Here is a 21,233-nt window from a genome sequence, read left to right as displayed (position 1 = left end):
TTCAAGAGTCCAATTTAGATTGTTCTCAATGCATCTGAAAAATTTACTTAACTATAGGTACTCTTCTAAATTAATAATTCAAATAAAAATTGTACGATGTATTTGAAATTAAAAAGTTACTATGATATATTGATAGTTGAAACAAACTATAATTCTGCATTACCTATGACCATGGATTTCCACCAAAAATTGCTCTGTTCTCTTTCTTTGCCTGTTATTTATACATATGATATTTGGTTATTATCCATCAAATCTACCCACCCGAACACTGGTGAGCAGGGGTTTTAAACCATGCTCTACAACGACCATAGGTCCCCTAGTTCTACTTCTTTTATCTGCATTTATACAAAGTGTTCTACTATGGTTAAAAAAATGTTTAAGTTTGGAAAATACTGTATAGATGAAGACTCCCAAGACTTTCCTACTAAAAATGTCTGATGAAACAGCAGAGTAGGTGTCCCTATCTGTATCTACCATATTTCTCCAACCATCAGTCTTTCGTAGTTTATTACTTATTTCTTCTCTGATCACGTCCCATATATTTCTCTTATTTCCACAATACATCTGGGCTTGCATGATATCCTTTCTCTCTGGTGCTGACTCTGACTCTGGTTCCTGCTCTCTTCTTGCCATGTGGCCTAGATTCCTCACAGTCAGATTTGCTGCTTCAGGGGCCAAACTACCCGTGCCCCAGTAGCATCTGCTGGTCCAGAGCCTCTCTAAGGATAATCCCCACATCCCCCAACTCCTCTAGGGGAAATCTGTTTTAATAAACCCAAAAGCACTGAATTAACCCATCAGGTAACTTGTTCTGTTACTGTATTGCTTCACAGCACTGGGCTTGATGCTGCCCACCTAAACTTAGGAGGACCATTCTATTCACTTCCTTACTCTGCACAAGCAATTTACTTCGTTCAATTAATACAATCTGTTGATGATGATCTTTGGTCATGGGAAGGGAAGATAAAGGTTCTGGCAAACCTTTCAGGTCTCTGGTATCTCTCTCCATGCTTACAACATGTCCAATTTTCCATCGTTTCCTTCATTTCTTCTGTAGTCTCACATTCCTTCAATTTCCCCTCGTCACATTACTACTTGCCTAAAAGTGCCACCATTACTTTTTATTCATGGGCTTCCTTTTTTCATTGGTCTTTGGGATTACACAGCAATTCTGTTACACAAATGAATAGACATTTAAGACCCTCACATCAGAGTTGAAAATGGGTACAGAGTTACATAAATTGTCTGTTTTGACTCTCAGGTTAATATGAAAGATGGGACTAAGAGTCACAATCTTTTGTTGGTTTTTTTCCTCCTATTTTTTCTGGGCTTCCTGTTAGATGCTGAACTTTTACCAAAAGATATGAAGGAATATTTATGTATTCAACTAGTTCATATTAATGGGCAAGACACTTTGGTTAATAACAAATGGGATTTGCTACTAACTTTGTCCTCCAGGAAGCTGAAGGTCATGCTCTGCCCACAGTGGCTGTCACAATGCTTAGAAGGAATTGAATGAGAGCTCAAAAGATTTGTTCTCAAATTTTATCCCCTATAGGCACATATAACCTAATGACTGAATTTTCAACAAAAATCACATCTTTAAATAATGACATTATATCTTCAGAATGCCTGCTATTAAACACAAATGCTCCTAGAAGATATAACACAGGGTACAATCAATATATTAGTTCTCACATAGTTGTTTATGGTCCATAAGAGAACAAAACAAAAAATGAAAAAATTTGGAAGAATTAATTTTCAGTCAAAGGGGGAGTTCCAATCCTTACTGAGTACTTATTATATGCCACATTCCGGGTCAGATATTGAGCACTGAAATAATGACAGGGAGCTCACATGTGGTGGGAAAAAGATGCGTAAACAATTATAATACCATGAAGGCAGAGCTTACTGAGATAATTATGACACAAACCTAAGGCAGGATAAAGGGAGAGAGGCCTTCTAGTTTAAGGATATACAAGTAGGAAATATGTGGTACTTTCTTTCAAAGAAATACAAATTGTTTAGTATGCTTAAAATTCTGTGTGCACAAGGTCGGACAATAAGTTCATGAACTCATCCTAGAAAAAGTGCTCCATACCTCAATGCTGAATATCACTATGGTCACCTTCAAAGTACTCCCCTTGGGAAGCTATGCACTCATGCCAGCGCCTAGTCCACCCTACAAAGCAATTTTGGAACTCTTTCTGGAATGCCCATCAGAGCTGTCGTCATGTTACCCTTGATGTCCCGAATGTCATCAAAATGTCTTCCTTTCAATATTTCCTTTATCTTCAGGTAAAGAAAGAAGTCATTGGGGGCCAGATCAGGTGAGTAGGGAGGGTGTTCCGATACAGTTATTTGTTTACTGGCTAAAAACTCCCTCACAGACAGCGCCCTGTGAGCTGGTGCATTGTTGTGATGCAAGAGCCACGAGTTGTTGGTGAAAAGTTCAAGTCGTCTAACTTTTTCACGCAGCCTTTTCAGGACTTCCAAATAGTAAACTTGGTTAACTGTTTGTCCAATTGGTACAAATTCATAATGAATCATCCCTCTGATATCAAAAAAAGGTTAGCAACATCGTTTGTAAGTTTGCGAACTTAATTGTCACACTATGTGTGTGTGAATGCATGTATGTAAGAGAGTGTGCACATGTGTGGGACATAAAGATGTACAGAGACATTGTGAAGACATGGGGGTAAAAGAGATGGAGGAGGAAAGATGGGGGATATGGAGGAGACAGGAGTGGGAGATCCATGCGGTGTGGGGAGAGAGGGAGACAGGAATAGGGGAGCAGGAAGAGATAGGGGTAGGAGATGGGGATGAAGGGAGGTGGAAGGGGACAGGATGGGGACAGAAAATGTGCATGTGCACATGTCTACATTTGTGTGAAAGACAGAGAGAGAATGTGTGTATGGCGGGAAGGTGGAGGGAGGTCATAGGTTGAAGCTGTGGTATGCAGAGACCAGCCTCTGGGCTTTGTCTTGAAAAGGCTGAGCACTCAAGGATTTCAGGCAGAGGAGACACATGACCAGGTGGTGACTCTCCGTTTAGGGATGCTCCCTGAGTATCCGGACACGCCAGCCCCATGCCTGGCACTTGAATGTGGGAGGTTAAAGCAGATGCTGGCAATGTTCCATGCATGTCCTTGGGCACTTTCTGAGTGCTCCTCAGTTCCAGTATCACAGGCTCCTCAGCCCACAGGAGCACATGGTTAATTCCCCATCACCTGTACCCTTCCCCCATCAGTCCTCAATCAGTGATGCTCAGAAGACAGGGTATGCATATCCCAAATGCTCTGAACCATTTGCCAGTTTCCCTGTGGATTAAGCTCCAGGTGCCAACTGCTATAGCTGGCTTAATAATACACCGTTCCAGTTACCTGTACTGCCCTGTCTCACCTCCCCACTTGCCCAGTGATAGGCCTTGCACTTCCCAAATTAACCACTTATATTTGAACCCCTGTCTCAGGGTCAGCTTCAGGGATAACCCAACCTGAGACAAGGACAAAGGGCACCCAAGGAGAACTGCTGTAAGGACTAACTGGGGCCCTTCTATAAAAGCTGTTAATATGGAGAGCGGGGAGCAAAAAGAAAGTGAGAAGAACACAGTCTTCACAGCACTAATAATACTAATATTTACATTCTTGAACTGAGTTTATTAAGCCTCTTTATTCATCTAACAAGTGGCAATATAGTCACAACACTTTATTTTCAAAACTATGACAGATCAATATCATTAAAAAGCCCTGAAAAGTATTATAGGCCTCCAAATAAAGTAGTATAATTCATAAATCAGTTGAAAGGTTTTTGTTGTTTTTGTTTTTTAGTTTTTAGTCCATTTAAAAGGAAAAAAAATTTTTTTTTAACATTATATAATAATGTGGGTCCAGGCGGAACTTTCCAGAATGCTGGGTGAGAGGCAGAGGAGTGGCAGCTGCCTGTGCTACGCAGAGCAATGTGCTCCTTCCCGCTCCCCCACACCAGCCTTGGCCCTCTCACTAGCTGTCAAAACTGGTGAAAGAAACCACTTACTGTGCTGTTTTGGGAGTCACACCCCAAGTGACCCAGGAAGAACTGAAAAAGGCTTATAGGAAACTGGCCTTGAAGTACCACCCTGATAAGAATCCAAATGAGGGCCGGCCCAGTGGCTCAGGCGGTTGGAGCTCCATGCTGCTAACTCTGAAGGCTGCCGGTTCGATTCCCACCTGGGCCAGTGGGCTCTCAACCACAAGGTTGCCAGTTCAATTCCTCGACTCCCTCAAGGGACGGTAGGCTGCGCCCCCTACAACTAACAATAGCAACTGGACCTGGAGCTGGACCTTAGCCCTCCACAACTAAGACTGAATGGACAACAACTTGAAGCTGTATGGCACCCTCCACAACTAAGATTGAGGGGACAACAATTTGACTTGGAAAAAAAGTCCTGGAAGTGCACGCTGTTCCCCAATAAAGTCCTGTTTCCCTTCCCCAATAAAATCTTGAAAAAAAAAAAAAAAAAAGAATCCAAATGAAGAAGAAAAGTTTAAATAGACTTCTTAAGCTAATGAAGTGCACTCTGATGCAAAGAAAAGGGACTTACATGACACAGGAGGGAAACAGGCAATTAAAGGTTAAGCAGGTGGTGGTTTTGGCTCCCCATGGACATCTTTGATACATTTTATGGAGGAAGAGGAAGGATGCAGAGAAAAGGAGAGGTAAAAATGCTGTGCATCAGCTCTTAGTAAACTTAGAAGATTTATATAATGGTGCAACAAGAAAATGAGCTCTGCAAAAGAATGTGATTTGTGACAAATGTGAAGGCCGAGGTGGTAAGAAGGGAGCAGTAGAGTGCTGTCCAATTGCCAAGGTAGCGGGAGGCAATAAGAATTCATGACAGGACCTGGAATCGTTCAGCAAATTCAGTTGTGCGCATGGAATGCCAGGGCCATGGGGAATGGATCAGTCCTAAAGATAGATATAAAAGCTGCAATGGAAGGGAGATAGTTTGAGAGAAGAAGATTCTAGATGTTCACATTGACAAAGGCATAAAAGATGGCCAGAAGATAATATTCCATGGTGAAGGAGACCAAGAAACAGAATTGGAGCCGGGAGACATTATCATTGTTTTAGATCAGAAAGACAATGCTCTTTTTCACTCCATGAGAAGACCTTTTCATGTGTATGAACATAACAGCTGGTTGAAACACTGTGGCTTCCAAAAGCCAATATCTACTCCTCACAACCAAATCATAGTTATCACCTCTCATCCAGGTCAGACTGTCAAACATGGAGATATCAAGTGTGTGCAAAATGAAGACATGCCAATTTATCGTAGACCATATGAAAAGGGTGGCCTAATAATTGAATTTAAGGTAAACTTTCCTGAGAACAGTTTTCTCTTTCCTGATAAACTCTCTTTGCTTGAAAAACTGATACCTGAAAGGAAGAAAGTAGGAGACTGATGAAATGGACCAGGTAGATTTTGATCCAAATCAAGAAAGAACACACCATTACAATGGAGAAGCATATAAGGATGATGACCATAATCCTAGGGATGGTTCAGACCTCTTAATGGGACCAATGAATAACACTCACTGCTGACATTTTATTGCAGTACTAAATGAGTGGAGGACGATATAATCATATGCTCACTAATTGCTATTGTTTTCGTTCTAATATTCAACCATAGTAGTGTTTTAAAAGTTAAATGAAGAATAAACTCAAATATAGAAGCTCAAAAATAAATAAGTAAATAAATGAAGTGGGCCAAGTCTTGCAGAGGGAGAAATTCACTTAAAATAATTTGGGCAAAAATCCCACTTCTCCCACACTACTTCACTTTCTTTTACTTTTAAGAATTTTACCAATTAGAAGTTCATTTGCATTAACTATACTCTATTCGTGGGGAAATACCCCTGGCATGCTGGGGTGTGTGGGCAATACACTGTGAACATGCTCAATCAGAACACCTTTCTCCTGAGACTTAAATGAGGTCAGTCAGCAAAGGAGGTCAAGTTCTGATACCTGCGTGGAATTAAGAGATGAGTGGTTCTGGCATGCTGAAGGCCTCTACTGAACAGTGGCACAAAAGGAAGGGGCAGAAAGAAATGGGAAGGTACCAGAGAAAAACATCCTCTACCCTGAAACTCTGCCTACTGCACAGCTTGCTGGGGTAAGTGGTGTCACTGTCTGGTTTTGTGTGCACACATAAAGCATGAGGACTTAGGGTGACTGCCAAGGTACAGTTCTCCATGGAACTCAACATCTCCCAACCACAGCTACACGATCTGCGCTTTTACGCATGAGCAGATTTTTTAAAAAAGGGATTCCTTACCCGAAAATAAAAAAAGTAACATCTATATAATTGTTGAAACATGCTTATGACTAAAGCATTACATATTCCTACAATTTATCATTCTTTCTTTAAGATGGTCCCTTATACCGATATTCTTTAGTAGTTCATTATATAGGTTTATTTTTTTTACACATCCTATTATATACAACAGATGCTCTCAATATAAAAATATTTACAAAGGATTTTTCCCTTCAAATTCCTCCCTCTCACATTTAGTTATAACAAGAAATCAATAATTAAGCAAAGCATCAATATGAAAAATAAAAGGAAAACTACTATTATTTTCTTCATTTTACTGAGAAGGCAAAATTCCCTGCTTTGTCCACCACTATTATCTTCCCTGTGAACTCTTTGAAAAGAAGAGGTTGACAATGTTGATGACAATTACTTGTTGAACTTAAATCCTTTTATTTGACTACTGAGAAAAAGAACCCTAGAGTGCTACAGCTTCAACTTGCTATTACTTGAGCACATCCAACCTTCAGCTCTTGTTTTCTAAATACCCTTCCCCACCAAAAGGAACCATGTCTTCTAGGATAGGAGGCTAATTCCATGTCTGAGGCAGGGAAGTACAAGGTAAACCTGAAACATCTTGTGCCCAAAAGCAAAGAAGTATCAGAATGGGATCATTTAAAAGGACTCAGGGGCCAGTTTGAAGATACTCACTGGTCAAATTCGGGAAAATATGAACAACAAAAAGAATAATTATAGTAATTAATAACATACTGACTAAACAAAAATTCATAAGCATATGGTGATATGGGGGGAAGAAGAAGGAAAGAAAGCTCTTCTTTAGAGAAGAATGCCACCTAATAGGTGTATAAGATAAAATTAGAAAATCACTACTTCACAACCTCCACTGTAACTGATTCCAGCAATGCTAATGGATCCTAAAACCACTAGGTAAAAGGCTATGGAAGAACAAGATATTCCCAAGATGTCAAACCATCACCCCATAGATTTATTTACTAGTTTACGAAGGAAAGAAGATGCCTTACAATAGAGATCTAGAGATCGCCATCAAGGCATCAAACTCAGCTTCACTCAGGTAGGACCACCTGACAACATGAAGGATCAGCCTCCTGATAGGATGTAGTAGGAAGAATAGAACCTCAGCTGTGACTAGATACTTCCACATTCAGTCCTCAGTGTCACAACTTACATTTTAAATACTCAGTAGCCATGTATGGCTAGTGGCTACTGTATTGGACAGCATCAGTATAGAGAACATTTCCATCATTACAGAAAGTTCTATTGGGCAGTGCTGGTCTAGACTAAATTTCCAGTTTACAGGAAATATAGGGGATGCTATACAAATTAAGTTACATCATGAGGAGGTAGGATTCTTTGGAAAAGACAATTATGCTGGCAAAAATAGAAGGCAGCAGGAAAAGAAGACCAAATATGAGATAGATTGAATCCATAAAAGACATAAGCATGAGTCTACAGGAGCTGAGCAGGGCTGTTGAGGGCAGGACACTGCGGACTTCACTCATTCATAGTGTCACCAGGAGTTGGAGCCAACTAAATGGCTTGTAACACACACATATAAGTTAAAAGATACTTCAAAGAAATAACCACTTTAATTCAGAATGTGAGTCATTCTACAAACCTGCCTTTTTTAAAAAAAGCCAGTGTCATGGAAAAAAAAAAAAGTGGAGACTAAATTAGATTAAGAGACCAAAAAAGACACAAAAACCAAATGTAATGTGTGAACCCCAGTTAGCTCTCAGTCTGAAAAAATAAAAAGACTTTTGTGGGGAACTGGGGAAATTTAAGTATCGGCTAGATATTAAGTGATTTTATGGAATCATGATAATGTTATTATGATTATGTAGGAAACCGTCTTTGTTCTTAGAAGATCCACACTCAAGTATTTAGGGGAGAAGCGTCATGGTGTCTGCAGCATACTTTCAAACACACACACACACACACACACACACACACACCCCAAATATGGCAAACTATTTACAACTACTGCATCTAGGTAGAGAATATATGAGTTGTCTTAGTCCATTCAGGCTGCTATGACAAAACACCACTGACTGGTGACTTATAAACAACAGATATGTTATTGCCCACAGTTCTGGAGGCTAGAAAGTCAAAGATCAAGGTACCGGCACGGTGGCCTTCTAGTGAGGACTCTCTTCCTGGTTCAGAGCCACTGCCTCCCACTGTGTCCACACATGGTGGAAGGGGCCAGGGAGCTCTCTCTGGCCTCTGTTATAAGGCACTAATCTCATTCATGAGAGTTTCACCTTCATGACTTAAGCAGCCCTCAAAGGCCCCACCTACTAATAGCATTACTTTTAGGGGTTAGGATTTCAACATATGACTTTGGAGGGGTGGGGAATACAAAAATTCAGACCATAGCATGAACATTTGTTAAAATAATTCTTTTAATTTTTCTGTGTACTTTAAATTTTTGCAATAAAAGGATGCGGAGAAAACTGCTACAGAAAATATAAAGGAATGTACTGAAGCCACTTCTCCTATAACCCATATTCAGTTGGGGTAACTGTGGCAACAACCCCTGACCAGCACAAATGAGACAAAAAAGGCCTAGCCCTCCAAACTTGGAATGATTTGTAGAGCAGAAAGTTGCCAAGCACCTTAAGAGAATGGGCTGCCAGAATCAGAGACGGTTGCTAAGAACCGTTGCTCTGGGACATACAGCCAAGGTGCATGAAGGTGAACTCCTTGAGGCCTGTTCTATCCCCTCAAGTCTTCTCCAACACACTGCCTAACCAGAACAGAGGAGTACAGACCACAGAAAAAGAGTCATTTAAAGAAGGAAGCAATCTCTAGAGGGAACTCTAATGCTACTCAAATTCAATCATGTGGCCAAATCTACAATGTGCAAAGTAGAGGAAGGTGATGTGCCTGTTTTAAGTTGACAATTTGTGCAATATAAACAAAGTATAGATATTCCATTAATTCTTCAACTAAAGTAGGAATCTGAGAAAATGCAATTTCAAGTTATCTAATGAAAATCTGTTCACTTGGTAATTCATGAAGAAAACTGACAATCTTATAGATGAAATGAACATTGTGACTGCCACTGATCTGAAACTTACTGCTCATTATTTCTAATTTTAGCAAAAATAGACCAAAAAAATAGTACAAAACAAGATGTCACCTTCAGTTCTTTAAGTGTGTCTGTATTTGTGGTATAGTGTCCAACATGAGCTTGGACACGCTCAAACTGCTTTAAATATTCTTGATTTCGAGTATGAGCCTTCTTTTCTGATTCACATATTTCCTTCAGGTATTTCTTTAGTTTTACATACTTCAGCTTAAGTCTAGAAAAATAAAAGCAGATTTTTAAACAATGGATTAAGACTTTGATAATCTAAGAATTTTAACAAAATTGAAAATTCGTGAAATAACGTATTCTAAGATATTTTACATGAAATAACGCATTCTAAGATATTTTACCCAAACACTGAAACCTAAAAAACAATGCATATGCATTTTTTAGAGAGAGGAAACTAATGCAACATCACTGAGGTATCACATCTAGGCATAACTCTCCTGAGAAATGTATACAACACATTATAACATTCACACAGTAAAGACTTATATGGATTTCTTTCTCAAAATTAAATGTGATTCTAAGAGTGGTGTCTATGTGGCCATGTTCAGAGAATATCCCCCTAGCATTCTTGTAAGTGATAGTTATCTCAAAACTACCTGCTCTTATGGAAACAGAATTAAACGATAAATCACAGCCTATAAACATTAAGAAAATTAGAAATTTAAAATTTAAAAAAGCTCTCATTTAAATATAATTTTAAATTTTTGTTAGAAACTGCAACAACATACTATGTTATTGAAATATTTTATAATAACATATAGACTTTAACTCTACTCAAACTGTGAAAAAAACCTTTAGAGACTCATCCAAAGTATAATATAAAGATACACTGGTTGGCTCAAGATGTGCAGTTCACGCTTCTCACAGAACCAACTTTGCTAATTTTAGCTCTTTCTTCTTCACAAATATGTAAGTCATAAGAGAGTACCTGGTATGTAGAATTTCTATTGTTGGTTCAATAAATTATTCAACATTCTTTTATCAAGCAAAAATAAGTTGAAAACCACAAAAACGTTCACCCTCAAAAACAGATTTGCAAAGATGCTGGAGATGTTAAAAATTAATCTGCAACAGACCTTAACCTCCACCCCAATAATTTTCAAAAAGTTCTTTATTGTGCCAATAATTCTATGCTTTGATCTTGGTTGGCTGTCCCCATTTTTCCTTATGAACACAAAAATTAGGATTGGTTTTACTGTTGCCCATGTCTGCCATTTTCGACATAAGTGACAGTAATGAGGTGGAACCTAACGTACTGTCTTCCCCGCCCAGGTAATTGGTGAAGCTACTGGTGGTGGCCAGTGTCCGTCTGGAATAAGTACAATAGTAGCCATACTTTCTCCAACCAAAGTCTAGTTTCATTCCTGCCCCTATATTAATCTTCAAAGCTGATCAAATTAGTAGGTCATCCATTCATCCACGCAATCATCAATATATTCAGTGTTCTAAATAGGAAAGCCACTCAGCTAGGGTTAACAGAGAAAACCAAGAATGAGATAAGTAGAATGTAGTGTGATGAATGCTATGAGGAAAACTGCAAGGGACTCTGACAGACTAGGCAACCTGAACTAGTTGAAGGGGACAGAAAGGCCTTCCCAGTAGAAATTACTTTTCAGCTGAGACATGAAAGTTGGGTAAGAGTTAACCCAAAATCGGGGAAAGCAAGACTGAAAAGTTGAGGGGAAAACACTCAGGCATAGTAAGTAACATGTTGGAAAGCTCAAGGGCAATAAATAAAAGGAATAACTGTGATATTGACAAAAATAATGATAATAAATTATTGATTCTTAGAGTACCTCTGAGTCTGACACTGCTTCAAGACTATTAAATTTTCATAACTATCATTATACCCAGGTGAGAAATGCAGACACAGAATGTTGAAGTATTGTCCCAAGGTGGGGCTCAGACTGAATCGACGCACTTGGCAATACAACCTACCTGCTTACATTACACAAAAGATCTTGTGATACTTCAGAAATTGAAGTTTAAGTCCATGTAAAATTTTAGGGGGAAGCTGGCAAAAGACGGTGATGATGAAAATTAAAAAGGGGCAGATAATGGCGGGTCTGGTAAGCCCTTGTACCAGATACTTTTCATGCCCTCCCCACATCTTCCTGGTCTTTTCTTTTATCAGCCACAGCAGCAACAACCTGGTAACACCTGGCTCAACTACGCCTAGTATCTTGCTTTCCCAGGGCTGCTTTTCTGAGTTTCAACATGGAAAGTATGGACATGAGAAGGAATTAACATCTCCTGGGATGGCCCTGACCAATGGGGATCAGGAATCAATAGGTAAACAGTCCCCTCTTCCTTTCCTTCAGTGGACATTTGTGAGGAGCAGAGAGGCAGTCTAAACTGCTCCTCTGAAGGTCCAGAGGGATCAAGTCCTAGGTGCCCACAGCAGTGACCAGCTCCTACTTCATTCTTCCCAGCCCTGCTCTCCAGTTTTATGTGACCACTTTCTAAAATAAACTACCACCTACAATAAATAAATAAATAAATAAATAAATAAATAAATAAATAAATAATAAAATAAACCTACCATCTACACCCAAACCCTTGTCTCAGATTCTGACTTCTTGGGGAACCAGGCTGAGGTAGTCATGTTAGATAGTTTGGATTTGACCTCACAGACAGTCAAAGAAAGCATATTTTTAGCAAATCATACCCTCTAACAGGAAACAAGAGGCTGAGAGAGGGGAACAAACTTAGAAAACTGACAGCTTGGTAAAGGTTCGCATTCTTCCCACCACCACTACTCCAGAAGTTGTCCAACAATAAGCTGCAGAAAAATTATATATTCTGTCTTCTGCCCCTTTAGCGGTGGGTTAGAAAAATGGCAACTGCCACAGATCCTCTAAGACTTAGGCACACTTCTGAGGCCATGGAATCTACAACACTACTATTTATTCCATCACTTTGTTGGCTCTTCATGTTTCTTCTAAAGCCACTAGAGATATACGAGGTGTGATCAAACAATGCGGTGAATGTTTAAGTTAAAAAAAAAAATATCACAGTAAAAGACACATTGCCAATAAGCCCCCTCAAAATGCTCCCCTTTGCTTCAAACACTTATCCCATTGTTCTTGCCACTTTCTGAAGCAGTTCTGGAAGTGAGTGTCTTTAGTTGCACTGTTGTGGATGCCTCGATGTCCTGAATCAATTCAAAATGTTTTCCTTTCATGGGTCATTTTGACTTCGGAGAAGAGCCAGAAGTCGCACAGTGCCAGAAATGGTGAATAAGGTGGATGAGGACACACTGCGATGTTTTTATTTGACAAAAATTGCCATACCAGAAGCAATGTGTGACAAGGAGCCTTTCTGTTGTGATCACAAAATTGGGTGAATACTTCTGCTAAGTGCCATCCAATGGAAAGGCAGGGATCTTCAATACGGGAAGCGGTTTGTTGAACCTTAGTAACAGTGTGTGTGACAAAGTTTCAACTTGTTCGGTGCAGTCAGTCAGGTATGAGCTATGGTTGAGAGAAGGTATGTTTTAAAGCGTGCCATAAATCATGGATCACAAACAATGCATTAACATGAAATGGGCAAACAGTTTCATCTTCCATCATGACAACGCTCCATGTCAGACATCGCTTCTGATATGGCAATTTCTGTCAAATAAAAACATTACAGTGTATCCTCATCCACCTTAGGCACCAGATCTGGCACCTTGCGACTTCTAGCTCTTCCCCAAAGTCAAAATGACCATGAAACCTAACAGTTTTGAATTGATTCAGGACACTGAGGCAGCCACGACAGTGCAACTAAAGACACTCACGAAAGAAGACTTCCAGAACTGCTTCAGAAAGTAGCAAGGGCAATGGGATAAGTGTGTTCAGAGTGGGGGTAGGGGTATTTTGAGGGGGGTTAATGGCAATGTGTCTTTTACTGTAATGCATTTTTAAAATGTAAACATTCACCGTATTGTTTGATCACACCTCATATGGCTGTCCTCCCTGACCGCTACCTTTGGAAGTACACAAAATCTTAAAACCAAAGAAAAATTTTGAAGATGAGGAAATAAATGGACTTGATGGGTGATTTGGCTTGAAGTATTCTTGGCTTCTTTCTTTTTTGAATAAAATGTTTTCCTTTTTCACTCATATTATGATATGGATAAATCACAAACTTAGTACTATCATAGCCAGACATTTTTCATATAAATAATACTGGAGGTAACACCATACATTTGGCTTAAAGATAAAGTTCAGTTTCCATAAAATAGAATTAAAAATACTAAGTTTGCTCTTTTTTTAATTTCTTATTTTTTTCAGTTACTGTTGACATTTAATATTTTATATTAGTTTCAGGTGTATAGCATAGTGGTTAGACATTTATATAATTTACGCAGTGATCCCCCTAATTAGTCTAGTACCCACTTGGCACTATACAGTTTTTGCAGTATTATTGACTATATTCTCTATGCTGTACTTCACATCCCTGTGACTATTTTGTAACTACCAATTTGTATTTCTTAGTCCCTTCATCTTTTTCATTCATAAATGTTTGCTCTTAATATTAAAGTAACCTAAAAAGGATAACATGTATATTATCTACTATTCATTATAATTTTAACAGTCATTGTCATATATCCATGGACAAATGAGACACCACATAACCCTGCCTACAACAGTTTGTTGAAAGATCAGGTACAGCAATTCTGCCTTAATCACTACACAGGCTTAATGTGTTTAAATTGTGACCAGAAAGATAACAATAACTATAATGCATCTTATTCTTAAGGTATTTAATTAAGTAAAATAGATTCCTGAAATAACACAACCACCAAATAATTAAAATAACTTTTATCTTATACTGATTTTAACCAAATTTATTCTTAATTTGATAATCATATTAAATTGAAGGTAAACACTTTAAATTATTACACATTAGAAATAAGAGAATGATAAAAGTACTGCAACTATGATATTTACAACATATATTAGGGTTAAATTTTTATTGATTAACATATGCAAATTGCTTTTAAAACTGTTACCACTGTCATATCTTACCTGCATATATCAGACTGATTATATTCATAAAGTTTCTTTTCCAGTTCCAATCTCTTCTTTTCACTAAAGTACAGAAAGAAAATATTTTATGAATAATTACACTAATGAATAATAGGCTGTCGGATTTAGAACATGATCTCCTTTTAAATCACACCTTTGTGAGAATGCTTCTCTGGTCTAAGAAGCAGAAAATGCCAGCTGCATTTGAAACTCAAGACACAAAAATACTTAGCAATCATCAGGGATGTCTAAAAAGCAAAGAGGGCACCAATATGAAGCAAAAAGAACAAGATTCTCAAAGTAAGTGGGGAAAGGCAATAAGAAAAGCCTGGAAACCAGGTTGATTCATTCAGCAAGTATTTCTTGAGTGCCGTGATGAGCCAGGCACTGTTCTAGGTCTAGACATTAACATGGTATACAAGGCAACCAAGAACTCTGTCCTCAGGAAGCTGACATTCTAAGGGGAAGGACAGACATTAAACGAAATAAATATGTAAAATATAATATGGCCAGACTTCTCTAAGATGGTGGGACATGAAATGGGGGTTCTACCAGGACTGGACATGATGCTTCCACAAATTTACTTTGGACTGACGACTGGTGGCCTGCTCTGCTCCCAACCAAACAAGACTGGGCAGAGCCAAGTGGCTGAGTTAAGAAGAGGTCTCTGAAAAGTAGACCTGGACTCACTCACATTTAATGAAGACAAGGTCCCCTAACACTATTACTTCAAATTTGGGGAAATTTATTTTATAACTTTGTAATATCACCATGATTTGTCACTAACTGCTATTCCCTGGAGCTACAAGGTGTGATAAAAAAAATACGGTGAATGTTTAAATTTAAAAAGAATTATTACAGTAAAAGACACATTGCCATCAATCCCCTTCAAAACACTCCCCCTCAATTCAAACAGACTTATCCCATCATTCTTGCAGTCTGGAAGTCTTCTTTCGCATCTTTACTTGTGCCGTCATGGCTGCCTCAATGTGCTGAATCATTTTGATTTGGGGGAAGAACCAGAAGTCGCACGATGCCAGATCCAGGGAATGAGGTGGAGGAGGACACATCGTAATGTTTTTATTTGCCAGAAATTGCCGTGTACCAGAAGCGATGTGTGACGTGGAGTGTTGTCATGATGGAGGATGACTTACCACACACTTTAAAACACACCTTCTCTCAACCATAGCTCATACCTGACTGACTGCACCGAACAAGTTGTAAAATCTGTTACACACTGTTATTAAGGTTCAATGCACCGCTTCCAGTATTGAAGATCCCTGACTTTCCACTGGATAATACTCGGCAGCAGCATTCACCGTATTTTGTGGTCACAACAGAAAAGCTCCATGGCACACATCACTTCTGGTACAGCAATTTCTGTCAAATAAAAACATTACAGTGGTGCCCTCATCAACCTTATTCATCAGATCTGGCACCGTGAGACTGGTTCTTCCCCAATGACCATGAAAGGAAAACATTTTGAATCGATTCAAGACATCGAGGCAACCAAGACAGCGCAACTAAAGACACTCATCTTGAAAGAGACTTCCAGAACTGCTTCAGAAAGTTGCAAGAACGATAGGATAAGTGGGTTCAAGGCGAAGGGGAGTATTTGAGGGGGATTAATGGCAATGTGTCTTTTACTATAATACATTTTTTAAATTTAAACATTCACCCGTATTTTTGGATCATACCTCATATAATTGCTTCCATGTTAGAAAATTTTGTGTCACTTTTTCCCTTTCTCATGTTCAGTGATCAACAGGATACTTAGTTCATAAAGAATGAATGACTGGACAGTGTGAGCCATTTGTCATTAAATTATAAGAGCAGAAATACCCTGAAATATATCTATGATCTTGTGCCTCTGATGTCACGCTTCACCTCTGCAGTATTCCTGCTAAGAAAGTATGACCACAGTCTGGTCATGAGGAAACGTCAGATGGACCTAGCTTGAGGATCACTCTCTGGAATGAAAGTTGTATTCTATGAAACTGTCGGGAACATGAAAGATCGGGAAAGACTAAGGAAGAGTTTCAGACTGGGAGAGACTGCAGAGACATGGCAACCACATGGAACACGGGTTCAAGATGGGATCCTGGACCAGAAAAGAAAAAAAGAAAGTCTTAGTTAGGACGCCTGGTAAAATGGGCAGTTGGTGAAATTTGATTGGAGTCTGTAGATTGGTATATTAATGTTGATTTCCTGGGCTTTGATTTCCTGGAGGGTTATATGGTGATAATGTGTTTTTTGGAAATACACACTGAAGTTTTTAAGAGTGATGGGGCATCACATCTGCAGTTCTCAAATGGTTCAGAAGACTAATGACTTTATATAGGTAGACAGAGAAAAAGAAAATGTAATAAAATGTTAAGAGTTGAAGAACTTGGGTGAGGCGAATATTGCCAGTCTTTGTCCTATATTTGCAACTTTTCTGTAAATGAACTATTTTAAAATAATTTTAAAATTTCATCTATGACTTCCAATGAAAAAGGACCACTGTCTGGGAATCCATCTGCTCCCAAGCAGCAAGTTCTTTTCAATAATGAATGCTAAACTCCTTTGTTCCTTCTTTAGCTTCAGCAGATACATACATCTGCTGGTCATACTTCTGTATCTTGGCACTTCACACACGCAAAAAACATAATCAAACACCTCTTGGCCTACTCTTCCGGGCAAAATGATTCTAATCTCATTAACTCTCATCCCAGGCCCATTTTCTATCCTTGTCATCCACATTGCAGTACCTCTGAATGTTATCTTTCATATATGCTTTAAATTTGAAACTTGAAATCATGTATTTACCCCAATAAAAAGCCAGAGAAAGGCTTTTTGGGAGGATCTTGTTGCAATTTCTACACGCTAAATCTCTATTTCAGAATCTTTGAAACACCCAGTCCTGGGATATGTACCCATAGTCAGTGGTTTCACACACCTGCATCCCCCCACCCACAACCTTTTACACAGCTGGGCAGTCCTTAAACAGTAGCCATGTGGTATAGTTTTCTCTTTCAAGCCATTTGTTATTCTGTTTTTGTCTCAATACCATCTTCAGCTTTACTCAACAAATATCTCAGTGTCAATCTCTGAACTATTATGATATCTCACCCTGAATCAATCTTGGCATTGAAAAAACTGGGTCTGGTTAATGGGCCTTTTAAGGGAATGTTTTTATATAATTGTGAGAGTCAATTCCACTTATATGTTTCCACCATGCTTGCAGCACTATACACACTATAACAAGTCACTTCAACAGACTCTTTCAGATTCAGTGATTGACTTTTACTACAATGCAGAGACAATACCATACACAAAAAGGAGAAAATTCAGAGTATAAAATTACATCTATGTGTGACTACAGCTAAGACAATTTGAGCTGGAAATACACCAGTTACAATGGAAGGGCCAAGTTATTAGACCAGCTAACAAATACAATGACCCACTTCAAAGAAGGCTAAAACAGGGCAAGTTTTTTTTAGTTTTTTTATGTTTTTGTTTTTTTTAAATCTCTCACTCCCAGGAAATTTCTGAACTGATAAAGCAGCTGTAACTACCCCGGGTTGCAGCCTTTAAAATTAGTCTGGAGTTAGGAGACAATAGTTCTTGTGGTCACTAGAATTGGTTAATAAAAGGGGAGGGAGATTCATCCAGATACTCAAATAGGAAACAATGATATTCATTTTGCTCTACAAAACTACACCTTTCAACTTTTTTACTTTGAGGCTCATTATCCTAAGAGAGAAAAAGAAATCTGTGGCCCTACTTTACGTGTCAGTCAAGGCCCCTCATTTCTGGTGAAGAACCAAGGTTCAGAGTAGCTGAATGACCTGCTCAAAGTTATACAACTGTCCATGGACTAGAAGACAGGTTTCCACATTTCTACTGCCAAAGTTATTGTATCCAAAGTTATTTGCCTCTGTATTTATTAACTATGTGTTAGAGTTATTTACAGACTTTTAAAATGAAAAATGAATACACACAGCAACAGATTTTCACTGACATAAAAATAAAACAAACCTCCAAATGCAGAACCATGAATAGACTATACAATTTGACTCAAATTTCTTATATAATTTCAACAGCCTCATCTTGCTTAATAGTTAAAGCATTAAGTGTTAAAAACAAAGTGAACAATAATAATTACCCAGTTATATACCATGAGGACTATAAACAGCCAGGTGTTCTAGCACAGGAAGACAAAATGATAACTCACAATTAACTTAGTTAACAAAGAATGCCATTTGACCCAGTAACATTTTGAAATTAGAACTTGGGCTAAGAGATAAAAATATCTAAAGGCCTGGGATAATTAAGCCACTCTTCTAACAGAACAGTGAAAAAGCACTTTACGTGTACTGATGTACAGTCTTGTCTCTTTAATTATCAGGTATATGCAGACACTTAATACGATCTTTGAAATATCACACTGTCAAAAGAAAGAAACATCACACTGTCCACTTTTCATGGTTGACTGAAAAATGGTCATTATTTAGTGGCAATGTGTAGCTGCATTTATTTAGTGGCAATGTCTATACAAGACATTCATAACTCCTGGACACTAGCTGGTTGACTTTGGGATTTCTTCCAGTCATTCAACAAACATTTATCAAGCCCCTCCTCCATGTCAGGTACTCTATCAGGAGCTAAAGATCCAGCTAGATATGGTTCCTGTCCTCCTGGAATCCTCCTGCCTAGGGAGTGACTTAAGCCATTATCTAGAGTGCTTAAGAATTCTGAGGTCGCATAAGTTAGGGAATGGGTTGACCACTACTTGGTACAGGGAATGAACTGCAGGAAGTTGACTTTTTAAAAAAAGTATTCTTATTAGTTTCAGGTGTACAAAACAATGTAATAGTTAGACATTTATACCCCTCACAAAGTGATAACTCCCCTCCCCCAATCTACTACCCTTCGGACATTGGATATAGCTGTTACAGTTCCCCTGACTTTTTAAAAGCTGGAGGTGAGGAGGTCCCTGGGGTGGGTGAGTAGTAGTATGTCATAAAGAAAATAAGATGTAGAAAAAGCTTAAGAGGTGAAATATGGTTAGGGCAATAAGGGAAGCCTACTGTACATCCTCTACAAATATTTGACAAGAATTAAAGCTAGCATAAGATGAACACAATTCCTTTCAAAACCACTTACTTCTGCCTTTCCTTACATGTAATTGTCATTTTAGAATTGTCACACACAGCTCTCTTCACTAAAATGATTTTATAACTTTTAACACTCACTAAACATTTTGTTTACCAAGAGATCCAGAAATCTATTTCCTTTCTTATCAACTAACGAGATATCTAATTTCAATTAATTCAGCCGCTAAATAGTTCCAAAAACTTATCTTTTATGTGGTTATTTATAGTAAGTTACTTTATAATTTTCTCTCTTCACATGCTCTTAGATCTAGCTGTTTTCAGTGGTTCTCATCTTTCATGTCTTATTCAAGTTATTAATCAGGGTATCGTGAACCCTGTGGAAGCTGGACTTCTCTCGCTGGAAATTTCACTCTTTTGCTGGAAATTTGGCCCCCAAATTCTCCTATATTTAAATAGGGCATATACTTGATGCGTCCGCCTGGACCTGTCATCATTGCTGCATTCATTTGTAGCTGGCAGGGTGGGATGACAACTTGAAAGAAACTGGGGAGGAAGCGCGTAGATGGGGACTGGAGAAATTCACAAGGCTTGACTGAGAATGACAGGCAAGAGAACTCCCACTCATATTTCTGGGCAAATTCAGTGACGCGGCCACCTCTTCCAGCGGGATACTTCCCGTGAGGTGGGTATGTCTGGTCAACTTTGTCCTCCAGGCACCAACGCTTGGGAGACGTCGCGGGCAGACCTAAGCCCAGAGGGACCACCGGCGGGGGATTGGGAAGGAACTGGGGGGAGAACAGCAGCTGACCCTCAGCGCACGCCGATTCCCAGACCCGCTCCGATTGGCCGTACCTGTCCCGCAGCGCATGCTGGAGGATGCCTAGCCTCTCGTAGTAGTCGGGGCTCGCCAGAGGCGCGGACCGTGCGGAGGTCCGGAGCATGCCGCCTCCGCTTCCGCGCTTGCTCCGCACCACCTCAGGGCCGCCGGGGAACCCCCTTGTCCAAGGCGACCGCCCCACAATGCACCGCTGGTAAACCCGGCGCGCCGGCGCCGCACAAGGGGCGGGGCGGAGGCCTGCAGGGGGAGTGACAGAGGAGGAGCGCCGTCGAGGGGCAGGGCAAGGGGGGGGGCGAGTTGAGGGGCGGGGCGCCGTAAGGGAGGGCGGGGAGGAGGCGGGGCGGCGTGGGAAGGAACCCCGGCTGTGACTGCAAGAAAGGTGGTGAGGCAAGTAGCCTCCGCCCGGAGACAAGCATGTTCCTTCCCTCTAACCCTTCCCAGTTCTCACCGGAGAGACTCTGGCCGTCATCCGAGGCCCTCTCTGAGGGCCAAGTCAGAAGTCGACCCCTGATCCCCGCCCCTCAGGGGCTGGGGGCTGGGCGGGAGCAATTCACGTGATCATTTTTGTCTTTAACATCAAACGCGTTAATTTTACAAGGTGAATTCTCTCCTTTCCTCCAGCCACCTCTCCCTCCCTTCTTCTCAGGAGATGCGGAGTGTCGGGCACTGTGCTAAGCTTGTTATCTTTCCAGCACTTAAAAGCAAAACGAAACACCACAAAAAAGACAAAACCCCAAATACTAAGCAACTGTGCTCAGCCCTAACTAGAATAACTCCTTACTTGAAAATCCGTGCTGACCCTAAGGATGCGGTTAATGCTGTGGATCACATTACGGGTTGGTGAAGAG

The 21,233-nt window shown here is 39.7% G+C and overlaps 1 protein-coding gene and 1 pseudogene across 15 annotated transcripts in view; one reads left to right on the top strand and one right to left on the bottom strand.

Annotated features, from left to right (window-relative positions):
• KIZ (kizuna centrosomal protein) overlaps positions 1 to 20,594 on the bottom strand; it is a 154,775-nt gene extending 134,181 nt beyond the window's left edge. For 5 of the 15 annotated variants that reach the window (XR_016018236.1, XM_019717480.3, XM_088789291.1 and 2 more), the window contains exons 1-3: positions 20,400 to 20,593; positions 14,449 to 14,511; positions 9,476 to 9,638 (exon numbers count right to left, since the gene is read on the bottom strand). Coding sequence is in view for 13 of the 15 variants with exons in the window: in XM_019717480.3 (XP_019573039.2) it covers positions 9,476 to 9,638; positions 14,449 to 14,511; positions 20,400 to 20,488 (315 nt within the window). In the remaining 2 variants the exon portion in view is untranslated. Of the gene's footprint in view, positions 1 to 9,475; positions 9,639 to 14,448; positions 14,512 to 20,399 lie in introns of all 15 variants that reach the window. The other 10 variants (XM_088789287.1, XM_088789289.1, XM_088789288.1 and 7 more) reach the window with 7 other exon arrangements.
• Positions 4,539 to 6,520, top strand: LOC109437957 (dnaJ homolog subfamily A member 1 pseudogene; annotated as a pseudogene).
• Positions 20,595 to 21,233: the final 639 nt, after the last annotated feature.

The sequence above is a fragment of the Rhinolophus sinicus genome, chromosome 13 (assembly GCF_057876585.1).
Source record: "Rhinolophus sinicus isolate RSI-liver-muscle chromosome 13, RSI-T2T, whole genome shotgun sequence".
Classification (NCBI taxonomy): domain Eukaryota; kingdom Metazoa; phylum Chordata; class Mammalia; order Chiroptera; family Rhinolophidae; genus Rhinolophus; species Rhinolophus sinicus.
The sequence above is the reverse complement of the archived record's forward strand: the minus strand, read 5'-3'. Positions and strand labels throughout refer to the sequence as shown.